The 14,299-nt window shown below is 55.2% G+C and overlaps 1 protein-coding gene across 1 annotated transcript in view; it reads right to left on the bottom strand.

The window, feature by feature from the left end:
* AP3D1 (adaptor related protein complex 3 subunit delta 1) overlaps positions 1-13,663 on the bottom strand; it is a 38,076-nt gene extending 24,413 nt beyond the window's left edge. The window contains exon 1 of the mRNA XM_036069946.2: positions 13,314-13,663. Coding sequence (XP_035925839.1) covers positions 13,314-13,409 — 96 coding nt within the window. The 5' untranslated portion in view covers positions 13,410-13,663. The remainder of the gene's footprint in view (positions 1-13,313) is intronic.
* Positions 13,664-14,299: the final 636 nt, after the last annotated feature.

Genomic DNA, 14,299 nt, shown 5'->3' with positions numbered 1-14,299 from the left:
GAAAAGTTCTAAAAGTTAAAAGAATTTCAACACAAAAAGTTAAGACACAGAAATCTTCCTGATTCTCTAGTGTAGCCTTTTAACAATTTGCTCCTGAGACTTGCACAAAGCTGGGAAGCAACCCCCAGGTCCCATCACCTGGTGTCCCTGTCCACCATCCACCTCACGGGCCCCTCTGAGGATGACGCCCAGCTAGGTGCTCAACACCGAGCCCTCCCCATCCCCAGCCGCTCCTGGAAGCCGGTATGGGTGTCTCTGTGGCTCCTGCGGGCTTCTCTCAAGGAGCAGCGTGTCAGGGCTCACGCACGCTGCAGAAAGGGGTCCCAACCCCACCACATGCATACAGACCACCTGGTGTTTATCTAGTTGCTGGAGGACGGACATCTGCATCTTTCCCACTTCTCCACCCTTGTGAGTTGAGCTGCAGTGTTTGTGGCAACATATGTGTTAGGATTCCCTTGGGTTTCCTCTCGAATTCAGCATGTCTACCACTCAGACAGGTTTGACCTGAAGCAGTTCTGACACATGAGGACCAGAGCCACTGATGTGCCTTCTGGGAGCAGCGGGGCCCAAGGCTCCCATCACCCCTGCCCCGGAGAGACACAGCCCCAAAGAGAACCCATGAGGTGAGTGGCCACTGCAGGGCTCACAATGAGTTTGTCTAGCCAATGCCCCAGCCCCACACATGCCCAGCACTTCACGAAGCACAAGGAGCCTCCTGTCTGTCATCTGACCAATACCAACAACCGCTAGAACATCCCCAGCCGTCCACCAGGTGGCAAGATTCGATGGTTGGCCCCTGTGGCGCCATCCCAGGAGTGACCACTTCCCAAGAGACCCGGATGGCAGGCACAGACGGCAGACTCCTGCTCTGAGTGCCCTGTACCCTGACCTCACACGCTCCGGTCACGTCCCCCCAGACCACAGCCCGTTCTGGCCTGAAACGCAGGCTCACGGGGAAAGGAGCTACTCGAGCCGTCTCTCCGCCACAGATGTTTTATGAATATTTGATGATTCAGAGCCATGGAACAAGCGTCACTATAGCTTTCCAACAGGCTTCGAATTACTGAATCCCACTCGGGGAGCTGCAGTCCCGCCTGGCGCACAGACGGCCCCTCCCGCGTCCCTGATCACGACTGTGAACAACAAAAGGGAGAGAACAAAAAGATGGTCACAGGCGTTGGAGAAACCGGCCCTCACACACAGAGGACAGGGCTGGGAGACGGCGCAGCGCCATGGGAGACAGCCCGGCAGCTCCTGAAAGGGCAAACACAGAGTCCCGCTCCTGGGTGTACACCCAAGAACACCAAAAACAGGGATGCAAACAAAACTACCCCCTGAACGTACAGAGCAGCATGGCTTGCGACAGCCCCAGAGAAGAAACTCGAATGTTCTGCTGCTGCTGGATCAATACAATGCGGTCTACCTGCACACAGCCATCTTCCAGACGGTCTAGGGGCCTCCCCACCCAGCTTTCGGGAGCAGCACACAGTCCACGGCTGCTGGTGTCCAAGGGGCTCCCATCAGACCAAGCCTCCCACAAAGACAGCTTGAAAACGGTGGGAGGCACTAGAGAACAAACACAAAGGCACTGGGCCTCACGCTGATCCTGGCTTTCATCTCCAGCACCGGGTCGCTGCGGCCTTCAAGAACCAGAAAGCAGAGACTAGGGTTGACACAGCGGCTGCCAAGCGAGGAAGGAAATCCCAGACAGAGGGGGGTGGGGGGTGCCCACACTCTGCACACAAACTCAGCCCAAAGCCCGGCTGACCCGGAGCCAGGCATGCACGATGCATGGTTCACTCCACACAGCCGGATAAAGCTAGAAGTGAGCACATTTCACCTGCCTCCTGCCCACGACAAGGGAGGCAGAGCTGGAGTTCCAGCCCAGACAAGCTAACTGCCCCCAAACAATACTTCTCACAGAACAGAACAGAATCTAGGGCCTCTACGACAGACCAGTCACAACATTCAGAATATGATCCGAAGGTCTTCAAAATAAGAAACAGGAAAACACTACCTAGACTCAAGAAAAAAAGACAATCATGGTGCACTGGCCCTGAGCTAGCCCCAATGATGGAATTAACACCCAAAGATTTCAACTTCACAACTGTAACTATGATCTCACAGACCAGAAAAAAATATGCCCATAAAGAATAAAAAGAGGGGAAATCTCAGCAGAGAAAGTCAACTGATATAAAACAAGCAAATGGAAAGTCTAGAATCGAAAAACAATTTCTGAAATAAAAGAGTCACTGAATGGGCTGAAGAGCAAACTGGAGATGAGAGAGAAAGTCAGCAAATTTGAAGATGGAACAATAGAAACCAGCCAGTCGGACAGAAAAATTTGAGAAAAGATGAGCTGAGCCTCAGGGTCTGTGGAATACCACCACAAGGTGTAACATATGTGTAACTGGTGTCCCAGAAAGGTAAGGGCGGGACAGAGAATATATTTGAAAAACAAATGGCTACAGCATCCCCAAATTTGGTGATAGACATAAATTTACATGTTCAAGAAGCTCAGCACCCAGGAACAGAAAACGAAAAGAAAACCACACCCAGACAAATCAAAGTCAAACTACCAAAAATTGAAAATTAGGAGAAAATCTTTTTTTTTTTTTTAAGTTAATTTATTTACATAATCTCTACCCCAGTGCGGGGCTCGAACTCATGGCCCCGAGAGCAAGAGTCACATGCTCTTCCGACAGAGCCAGCCAGGCGCCCTGGGAGAAAATCCTGAAAGCAGCCAGAGTAAAAGGACGTGCTACATACAGGGGAGAAAGGATCCACGCTGTCGTCAGAAACCATGGAAGCCACGTGATGGTGGGGAAACTGCTGACCTGAATTCTCTACCAAATACAACATCCCCCGGGAAATAAAGGTGGACACACGGAGCCCGGTGATATCCATCCCTGCACCTCAGAGCACTCACTGGGGAGGACAGATGAGCCTCACAGAAGCGGGGCTGACTTTCAGGAAGGTCCTGCCTGAACATTAGTTTTTAGGTGGAAAAGAGGCGCACGGCTCGTGGCTCCTGCAGACAGGAAAAGGGGACTCATAAGGACAGAGAAGAATCTGTCTCCTGCTCACTCAGGAGGACTTAAATATTACCTTACGCAGAGTCATGGGAAAGTAAAGGAAGGAAAGTGCAACACAGACATGACATTCATCTCTCATCCACACACAACGCTGCTAACAAAAACGCAGAGTACCTATTCTCCTTTTACAACAAGAAAACAAAATTGGTCAGGGCATGAGGACATGATCTAGATCCAGAAAATTATAATAAAAACGTAAATTAGAAAGATTTTAAAGCCTAAGGTATAAGTGACTACATAGCATTGAGATTTATTTATTTTTTAAATTTTATTTATTTATTTGACAGAGAGAGACACAGCGAGAGAGGGAACACAAGCAGGGGGAGTGGGAGAGGGAGAAGCAGGCTTCCCACGGAGCAGGGAGCCCGGTGGGGGCCTCGATCCCAGGACCCTGGGACCATGCCCTGAGCCGAAGGCAGACGCTCAACGACTGAGCCACCCAGGCATCCCGCACTGACATTTATTTATTTATTTGTTTTAAATAGACTCCGTGCCCAGCGTGGAGCCCAACGTGGGGCTTGAACCCACAAGTCCCTGATGAGATCAAGACCTGGGCAGAGATAAAGAATTGGATGTTTAACAGACTGAGCCACCCAGGAGCCCTGACATGAAGGGAAGGGAAGGGAAGGGAAAAGAAAAGGGGGGGGGGGGGGAGCCTGGGTGGCTCAGGCAGTTGGGCATCTGCCTTCGGCTCAGGTCATAATCCCAGGGTCCTGGGTTGGAGCCCCATAGTGGGCTCCTTACTCAGCAGGGAGCCTGCTTTTTCCTTTGCCCCCCACCCCGTGTTCTTTCTTGCTCTCTGATAAATAAAATCTTAAAAAAAGAAAGAAAGCAAAGAAAGTGAGAGGTATAAGCATGACTCAATTTCTCAAATACCTTAGCCTGCTCTGTGCAAATTCACACTTCAGCACAGAGCAAACCAACGACTGGAATGCGTGCCCTTTCCACATCATCTTCTTTATTAGAGAATTTAACTTAAAACAAAGGACACAAACTTCCCTTACACAGGAACTCCTCAGGTCTAATATGAAATAACCATCTCGACCCTGGCCACTTTGCAGAGTTCTCTGAAGCACTTTATTTAAATCTAACAATCAAAAGTCAAACAAAAACCCACAACAGATTCCAAGGCCCTCCCCGGACTAGTGGTGTCAGGATCTCCAGGGTGAGGCCCAGAGTGGGTTTCGCAAAGCCCCGCAGTTGGTTCTGAGGAGCGCAGCTCCATCCAAGGCTGGACCCTGGACTTGTTTTAAGAGCAATTTTAGGTTCAGAGCAAAATGGAGTGGAAGGTGGAGTTCCCCCAGACCCCCTCTCTCTGTAAATGCACAGCCTCCCCCATGAGCAGCATCCCCGCCAGAGCCCGATGTTTGTGACAGCTGACGGACCAACACTGGGACATTACGAATGACAGGCCGCAGGTGACACCAGGGCTGTCGGTGCCGCACACCCTGTGGGTTTGGACGAATGTCACGGACAGCGATCCACCATCATAGCGTGGCACAGAGCAGTTCCTGGCCCTCCTGACCCTCCGTGCTCCGCCCAATCACCCTCCCCCACCCCGGCCACCGCAGATCCTTATACCGACCCCCAGTTCTGCCATTTCCAGAACGTCCTAGACCCGGAACCACACGGTGTGCGGCCTTCTCAGCCCAGCTGCTCTCACCCAGGGATGTGCTCCTGAGGTTCCTCCGTGTCTCTGCCTGGCTCGATGGCTCATGTTCAGGGCTGGATGGACCAGCCCAGCTACCTGCTCACCTGTTGAAGGGCATCTCACTTGCTTCATCCCTTGACATTTTCGAGAGGTTCTCTGGACTGTCCCAAACAGGCCAGTTCTGTCACTGCCCACAGTTGGCTGTGGGCCCCACCGGCTCCCCAGCTCAGGGACTTGGGAGCCCACACCACTCACTTCATGAGCATGTGCCCCAGGAGTCCTGTGACCTCCGGGCCCCGTAGGTGGTTGAGACCACCAGAGCCCAGTGTGCATGCAATGTCCTAGTGAGAAATCTAATTAAATCAGTGTTCCAAGCCTTTCAAATTTCTCAGATCAGAAAAATTTCAAGTCATCACAACTGGGACAGGGTGGGGACAATTTTATCCACCTTCGGACAACAACCTGGTTGCGGTCTGCCATCAGCATCACTTCAATACATTTTAACCCAAAAATGTAGGAACGTCAGTGAGGAAATGAAAAGATGTCCTCCTGACTATATTCAAGCGTAAGCAACAGCGGAGGCTGCTGTCCTCGTTTTCACTTGGCCGTGGCTGGGCTCCTCTACGACCGAGCAAGCCTCGGCGACCCTGGACAAGCACAGACCCAAAGGCCCTACGCCAACACACAAAGCCACCACAGTTCCAGCAACTGAAGAGAGGGAGGCTGGAGCAACACAGCAGGCAGAGAGCCTTACCCCCGCCCTGCCCCTCTCCCCAACTCAGCCCCCAGACCCCGTGCACAGTCAGTCGTGACTCTCCCATCACCCTCCTGGCCCACGTCACCCTCGGCCCAAGGGGTGGCGAGGCCCACCTAGGGGGCGGGAACGCCATTCAAACGCCTTTGGTGCAGGGCCGCCGGGGTGGCTTAGTCCGTTAAGTGTTGACTCGTGGTTTCCACTCAGGTCGTGATCTCAGGGTCACGGGATGGAGCCCTGAGTCGGGCTCTGTGCTCAGTGGGGAGTCTGCTTGAGATTCTCTCTCTCCCTTTGCTCCTTCCCGTGCTCAGGCGCCCCCCCAAAATACATAAATAAAATCTTTTTAAAAATAATAAACAAAAGCCTTTGCTGCAAATACATAAAAACAGAAGTAGAGGGTCGCCTGGGTGGCTCAGTCAGTTGGGCGTCTGCCTTCGGCTCAGGTCATGATCCCAGGGTCCTGGGATTGAGCCCCGCATCAGGCTCCCTGCTCCTCCCTCTGCCTCTGTGGTTCCCCCTGCTTGTGCTTGCTCTCTCTCTCAAGTGGATAATTAAAATCTTAAAAAAAACAAAAACCAAAAAACAGAAATAGACTAAGGGAGTTGGGGACTAGGGGAGGTGGAGCGTCTGTAAATGGGCATGGGTTTCTCTCGGGGGTGATGGAAATGTTCTAACGTGACATTGTGCTGACGGCTGTCCACTTCTGTAAACACTAAAATTCACTGAACCTGGGGGCGCCCGGCTGGCTCAGTCGCAAGAGCATGTGACTCTTGATCTCAGCGTCAGGAGTTCAAGCTCCACATTGGGTATAGAGATAACTTTAAGTAAATGACATTTTTATTTTTATTTTTTTTTAAAGATTTTATCTTGAGAGAGAGAAGAGTGCTTGCGCGCATGAGCAGGGGGCAAGGCAGGGGGAGAGAGAATCTCAAGCAGACTCCATGCTGAGTGAGGAACCCCATGCAGGGCTCTATCTCACAACCGACCCTGAAATCATGACCTGAGCCGAAATCAAGAGTTGGATGCTTAACCCACTGAGCCACCCAGGCGCCCCATAAATGAGATGTTTAAAAACTTTCACTGAACTTCGAGCTAAAGCAGGTGAACACTATGGTATGTAAATCACACCTCAGTAAGACTGTGCAGAGGAAAAACCACTGTGGATCATCCAGAATCCCCACGTTAGTCCACACGGGACCTGGACAGACCTGCTTCCAGTTTTGCAGACGCTCACAGGGCTTCTGCTGTGCCCGCTCCTCTGTGTCCTACAGCAGCAGCCCCTCCTCCCTGCAGCAGGTGCCACCCCCTCCCCCAGACCCGGCTGGACTGATGGAGCTGCCCAGTCAGGTCAAAGGTCCAAGTCCTTCTGCTGAAAGAACATCTGTCCTGTGGACTCCAAGCAGAGGCAGGAGGTGACCCTACACACCAGGGTCCCACCGTAGGGGACAGTGGTGCCAGCACCCACCTGTGAGCCTGGGTGCTGCCTGCCTAACAAGGATAGGATCACAACATGTGGCCCAATTTGTGGCCCACGTAAGCAGCATTGGGGAAGCCAAGACTAGGGAGGGATGGTGAGGCAGGGAGCGCCTGCCATCTCCGTGCCCTCCACAGTCCCTGGGCAAAGCAGGGGAGGGGTCCATGGCTTGGGGGTGGGGGAGGAAGCCCATAGGCAAGCCTCAGACCTCCTAACCTTCAACCTCCCACCCCCACTCCCTAACCAGCAGATCTCCTAGAGCAGAGGGGTGTGTGTGTGCGGGGGGGTGACCGTGCCCCCAGGGGTGCTCCTGGCATCGAGTGCCCAGGGTGGCCCCCACAGTACTGAGGTAAGAGCTGGCTTCCAGCGTACCTAGGTCACCCTGCCCTCCTTTTACCACTGCTCCCAGGTGCTCCAAACTGTAGCGCACACGAGAACCACGTGGAGGCTGGTTCGAATGCAGACACAACCCCAACGCCAGCCTTGGTCCTCCCAGCCACCCCACCCACGGCCTGGCTACACACCATGCCTCCGGCCTAGAGCAGGCCCTTTACAAAGCCCCTACAAATGGGCAGCCACACAAACAGGAAAAGCGACAAATGCCCCTAAGAGGCAATGTCACAAGGAATGCAAACGGCCACACACTGAGGAAAGCACACCTAGCCGTGTTCTCAGTCAGGGAAGTGAGAACTGCCGTCTGTCCTGCCCATTCCAGATGCACTCCGGAGCACTCACCGCCTGCTGCTGGGACCTGCGCGGGGAAAAGCGCTCCGGCAGGTGGGCAGCGCCCCCCAGCAGCTGGACAGCAATCCCACCCCAGAGAGTCGTTCATAAGAGGCCCCAGACTGGAAACCACCCAGATGTCCAGAACAGCCAAACAGGTAAATAAAGTGCTGCACACAGAGCCAGGTCACCCTAACCCGGCAGTGGCGAGCATCAGGAAGGAGCCGGACCCAGAGAATTACGTTTTAGGCAACAGTCTGCCAGACCGTGTAGAGACACAAATTTCAGTGATAAGATTATAAGCAAAGCAAGGAAATTACACTCAGAGAATTTAAGCTAATTATATATATATTTTTTTAAAGATTTATTTACTTATTTGTCAGAAAGAGAGAGAGAGAACAAGCAGGGGGAGTAGCAGGCAGAGGGAGAAGCAGGCAGAGGGAGAGGGAGAAGCAGGCTCCCCGCCGAGCAAGGAACCCGACGCAGGACTCGATCCCAGGACCCTGGGATCATGACCTGAGCCGAAGGCAGACACTTAACCACCTGAGCCACCCAGGCATCCCAAGCTAATTATATTAATTAAACTACATATAACAGGGACGCCTGGGTGGCTCAGTGGGTTAAGGCTCTGCCTTTGGCTCAGGTCCTGGGATCCAGTCCCGCATCGGGCTCCTCGCTCAGCGGGGAGTCTGCTTCTCCCTCTGCCTGCCACTCCCCCTGCTTGTGTGCGTGTGCGCTCCCTCTCTCTGGCAGATAGATAAAACCTTCAAAAAATAAAATAAAATAAAATAAACTACATAACATCCCATGCACCACAACTTCACAATGAATAAGGATTAGGAAAGAAGCAAATCTAGAAAACACTCTGCATGTCTGTCTGGGACCAGTTTTCCTTGGCTCCCATGCCTGGGAGGGACGCCGGCAGGCTCAGCGCTTGGTCTCTTGAGACTGCCCCCCACCTCTGACCCCGGCCCCCAGCCCAGGAATGGCTGTCACCTGTGCTCTGACCGACCAGCTATGAACTGGAGTTCACATGACCCCCTCCTCTCAGGTTCGATTAATGTGCCAAAGCAGCTCAGAGATCTCAGGAGAGCACCTGTTCACCTTTTAGCAGTTGAGTACAGAATAAATGGCATGGCAGACAATATGATCAACAGCCAGATGAGGAAGTACACAGGGAGGCGTCCAGAACAGTCCCAAGTGTAGGGGCTCCTGTCCTTGTGGAGTGGCTTTGCACCCTGCCATCCTCCCAACACACGATCCTTTCGCCAACCAAGACTCTCCCCCAACCCCGCAGTTTAGGGACGTGCCTGACAGATCATTAATTCCATCCCTAGCCCTCTCCCCTCCCCCGAAGATGGGGGTGGGGCTGAGAGTTCCAAGCTTCTAATCATGGTCTCTCTGGTGCCTCGCTCCCATCCAGGAGCCCACCAGGTCATCTCATTAGAATGAAACAGTTCTGTTGCCCAGGAAATGCCAACAGATCTAGGAGCTCAGGGTCAGGAACTGGGGGCAGAGAACAAATACGTAAACAAGGATGTTCCTAATACCTTTGTTGTTTAGGAAATGACAAAGACTTTAGGAGCTCTGTGCCTACAGCGAGGAACAAAGACCAAAATATATATTTCTCACATCACAATATCACAGGGTCCAACAACATGGTGACAATGTAGGAGACACAGGGTGCGTGGATGAAGGGAAGAGCATTAGGGAATTTGGGGAGATTTTTCTTATCAATGTGGGTCAGCGGTTCCCCTGGGCAATGTCTGGGGATGTCTGTGGTTATCACGATGAGATGCTCCTGGCAGCGAGTGGGTGGGGCCAGGGATGCTGCTCAGCTCCCACAGTGCCAGGGACAGACCCCACCCCCAAGATGATCCAGTCCTGAATGTCAGCAATGCCGAGGGGGGAGACCCTGATTTAGGGTAATGACCCGTGTTATTAAAGAAAAAAAAATAACTCAGTTCAAATTTAGTATCGGATTCTCCTCAGAAGTTGTTAAAATAAAAGGAACCTCTCACAAACAGCCACAAAGCGCTGAGTGCCTGACCCAGGCCAGACATGACCTGCGCTTCAGTAACCGTCCCTGGAGCGGACTCTGGTCCTGCGTGCGCCTCCATGGCCTGACAGGCCCCACCACCAACCTCCTGGGTTGAGCCTCAGGAAACTGCGATTTTTGAGATCAGAAACAACAGAGTATCAGCAATTCCATACAGTTCAATCTTAATCCCAGATTACATGTCATTTCAAACTACTACTCTACGCAAACTGAATGAAGTTCTGAAACACCAGTTAAATGGGCTGGAAGTGTTTATACCCAAGCAAATCCAAGCGGACATTATTCAGATACTTGGGGCCCGTGCCTAAGGAAGTGAAGCCACTTAAATGCTGGGAAATAAACTAGGGCACATCCAGACCAGGGAGTGGGACATGTTAAAGATCCGTGGGAGGTCTTCATATGCTGTACCCTGGAAAGCAGTAAGGACCACTACACTAACCGGCCAGGTGCAGAACAGAATCTTTTCTAAGTAAACTCTACGCCCAACATGAGGCCTGAACTCATAACCCCGAGATCAAGAGTCGCAGGCTCCACGGACTGAGCCGGCTGGGAACCCCAGGATGCAGAACAGAATCTTAACAGACACTCAGAATTGCCCACGATTTCTATGCACAGAAAAAACACTCAAAGCATATACCCCAAACTGAGTTACAGGGAGGGAGCTTTTCCCTTTTTCTTTAATAAACACCGAGCAGGGGCACCTGGGTGACTCAGTCAACTGTCTGCCTTCGACTCAGGTCATGATCCCAGAGCGCTGGGATAGAATCCAGCATCGGGCTCCCCACTGAGCGGGGAGTCTGCTTCTCCCTCTCCCTTCACTCCACTCATGCTCTTTCTCACTCTCAAATAAGTAATTAAAATCTTAAAAAAAAAGGAGGGAATGCCTGGGTGGCTCAGTCGGTTGGGCATCTGCCTTCAGCTCCGGTCATGATTCCAGTGTCCTAGGATCGAGCCCCAAGTAGGGCTCTCTGCTCGGAGGAAGCCTGCTTCTCCCTCTCCCTGCTGCTCCCCCTGCTTATACTCTTTGTGTCAAATAAATAAAATCTTAAAAAAAAAAAATCTCTTAAAAGACAAACAAACCACCCAGCATATTTTTAAAACTATGGGTATGACTCTACAGCTTAAAAAGACTGAAAAAACAGCTTTCTCCCAAATATGAAGAGTACCCAGAAGAATAAATTTAGAAGTCATTTGGGTATTTCCCCCTGATCATATCCAAAGTTTAGAAGCAAGGAATTCATAAGTGGATTTCCCCCTACCTGCCAACATTGTTTGTGCTCTATCTTAAGGATACCTTAAGGATTAAAAATAAGCACTCTAGAAACGTATGAATTAGACCAGTTTTTCAAACTTTTTGGACTCATTTTAAGAAATATGTTTCCACAGTAACCCAATATGCATGCATGCACGCAGCTGAAATAAGTTTCAATAACCAGCAGTTACTCTGCATGCGTGAGGGACTGGGATTTTCTAGTTTCTTTTCTAACATAACCCATTAAATTGAATTCACAACCCACTAAGGGGTTGCAGGCTGAGATTTGGAATAGCCAGGCAGACAGCTTCGTGGGGTGGTCTGGTGCTCACAGAAGCCCACATTCCAGCGCCACTGTATCCTCAGAAGCGCACAGTGAGGTGGGGAGGTGGCTGTCACCCCCACCGAATAGGGGAGGCTCTCCCCATCTCACCCAGTCAAATAGGCCCAAGAGCCTGGACGCAGGTCTCCCAACATCACACAACACGAGTAAATTCCTGTGAATCATGCTGCGTTTCCACGTGGCTTTCAAGGCCCAGTTGAGCCTATTTGTAGGATGCCCCACAGAAGTTTTAAGCTAAAATCTACCGTAAGCAGTACACCTTGAGGGCACTAGAGCGCTGCAGAAAACGCACGTCCTTGCTGGGGTGCAGTGGGTAGAAGGGGAGGCCTACTGGAGCCACAGAGTGGGGAGCTGGAAGAGTAGCAAGTCACCCGCTGCGTGTGTAGGGGCGTGGAGACCATCCGGGGTCAGAACGGGGTTCTCAGTAACCAGCCTCCGGATCACCGCGATCTCCTGGCGAGGAGACCACGGCACCAAGACGGCGCGTCCTCTGAGAGTCGCCCGCACAGAACCCTGGCCTTGATGACCTCCCACAGCGGCCTCCCCCACCACCAACACCCCCGTTCAAAGGGCCCCGAGCGTGGAGATGGTGCCCGTGATTCTCGCTGAACCAAGCACGGCCCGGGGAACGGCCCAGGCACAGTGGGCATCCCCGAACGCGAGCTGCCCTGCCTGCAGCGGGCCAGGGCCCCTCCCGGGAACCCCGGAACAGGCTGCTCACCAACGCCGCTGACACAGACGGAACAACCCGGAGATCAGCCCGCGCACCGGGGCACCCGAGGGTGTGAGCCCGCGCACATCCGGATGCCCGGCCCCTCCGGGTAAGCACAATCCAGCCCGGCCGCCGCCTCCAAGTCAGACGCGGAGGTCCAGGCCCGAGACACGCAATGCCACCAACACCGCCGGCCCGAGCTGCTAACTCCAGGCAAAACCCAGGCGCCGCTGGGGAAGGAGGAGGATGGAAATGACCTAAAGTAACCCCATGACTGTCGGGGGCGGTCACGCCCCTCCTGAAGACGTGCGACGGCGCGGCAGGAACTCGGGCCCAGCAGGTGCACCTGGGCTGAGGGTGCCTCCCAACAAACCCCCGGCTTCTCCGCACCTCCCAGCCGGCACTGCCGGGTTCCCGCCGCCATTGTGAGCGGGGCGGGAGAGCCTGGCGCTGGGACCGGCTCCTCAGGGCAGCCGCTCGCTCCCGACCCCTCGAGTGCGTGGGGCTCCAGGAAGCCAGCGGCCGCACGGCCACCAACTGTCCCCATTCCTCTCAATCTAGGTCACGGGCTGGGGGGAGGGGCGGAGAAGGAAGCGCCGCCGCGGTTACGGTTCTACTTCTGGAAAACCTGCCCCGCGCCCTGCCTTCAGGGCTTCTAGCTGAACGCGGCTTCCCCATTCCAGGATCCCGCGGCGGCTTCCGTATCTTGGATCAGGGCTCCCGCTGCCTCCCTCCCGCCCTCGGAGGGGCGGCCCACCTTCCCGGGGACACGGGCCCAGCAGGCAAGGCCCGACTCGGGACGGGGCCCCAGACAGCGGCCTGGACGCGCACTAACGGGGCGGCCCCCGGAGAGGAGCCCAGAGCCCTGGACAGGAGCTGGGCCCTTCCCAGTCTCCCGCGGACACGGGCGGGACGGAGGGAGGCGGCGTCCCACACCCAGCGGGTGCACTGAAGCCTCGGGGGGCCACCCGGCGGCGGAGCCCCCCGGGGACCCGACACACACGGGAGGCGAGCAAGGTCCTGAGGACGGCGGCTCGGGTCCCGCCAGGGGCCGTCTTCGGCCCTCGGGGGTAAACTGAGGCTCGGGGAGAAAGGGGGCGTGGGGCGGCCCGGGTCGCAAGCAGACAGGGCTCGAGTCGGGAGCGGGGCTTCGGGGACGAGCTGGAGGCCGGCGTCGGGGTCCAGGTCGGGACCGGGGCCGAGGTCGGGCAGAGGCGGGCCGGCCCCGCGCGGCGCGCCGGGCTCACCTCGTCCTCTTTGTGGTTGCGGATGCCGCGCACCAGGTCCTGCAGGTTCTTGTCGAACATGCGGTCGATGCTGCCCTTGACCATCTTGAGGGCCATCGCGGCGGACGCCGCCGGACTCGAGCCCCGAGAGGCCCGCGCCGGGGCACCGTGCGGGGGCCCGGGGGCCGCGCTTGCCGCCCGCGGAGCGCTGCGTTGCCGGCTGCCGCGGCGGGGCGTACTCCCAGGCCAGGTCGGCGGCTGTCCGCGGGGCGGCGGCGGCTACGACCTGCTCCGCAGGCCGCGCTCGCACTCCCGCTTCCCTCAGGCTCCGCGCCGCGCCGCGCCGCTTGCAAATGGCGGACAAGATGGCGGCGGGTCAGCTGACGACGGGCGCTCCGGCTCGGCGGCCCGCCCCCGGAAGCCCCGCCTCCCGGGAAAGCCCCGCCCCGCCCCCTCCGGGCCACCACGTTTCCCTGGCGACGCCGGCCGCCCAATGGAAACGCGGACAACGCCCTCGCCGTCCGCTCAGCCGCGCCCCCTCGGCTCAGGGCTCTTCCCTCTCACTGGTCAGGACCTCCATAACTCCACCCACTTCCTCATTTCGGGTTCTAACCACGCCCCCCAGGAGCGCCTTCCCTGCCCCGCCCCTCAACGAAGTGACAGCTGTGGGTGGGGTCTGCTGTGGGCGGGGCTCCCACGTGGAGCTTCTCAGGCAAGTTCCTGGGAAGGAATCCCGCTCCGCCTTTTCTGAATCGCAACGCGGACACTGCTCGAGAATTTCCGCAGCCGGCGCTGCGGTGAGCGGATGCTGGGTCTCCTGCGTGTCTCACACACAAAACCCTGTGATATGGGCAGGACAGGAATTAGCATGCCCACATGGAGAAACGGAGGCCCGGAGCTGGACCTGCAACGTGGTCTTCATTCCACGGACGGTTGTGGGGGCCTGCTGGGCGCCAGGCACGTCGGGGGCGCGGGCTGCAGGCAGGGAGTGGGACGCGTGGCGCCCT

The sequence above is a fragment of the Halichoerus grypus genome, chromosome 1 (genome assembly GCF_964656455.1).
Source record: "Halichoerus grypus chromosome 1, mHalGry1.hap1.1, whole genome shotgun sequence".
Lineage (NCBI taxonomy): Eukaryota > Metazoa > Chordata > Mammalia > Carnivora > Phocidae > Halichoerus > Halichoerus grypus.
The sequence above is the reverse complement of the archived record's forward strand: the minus strand, read 5'-3'. Positions and strand labels throughout refer to the sequence as shown.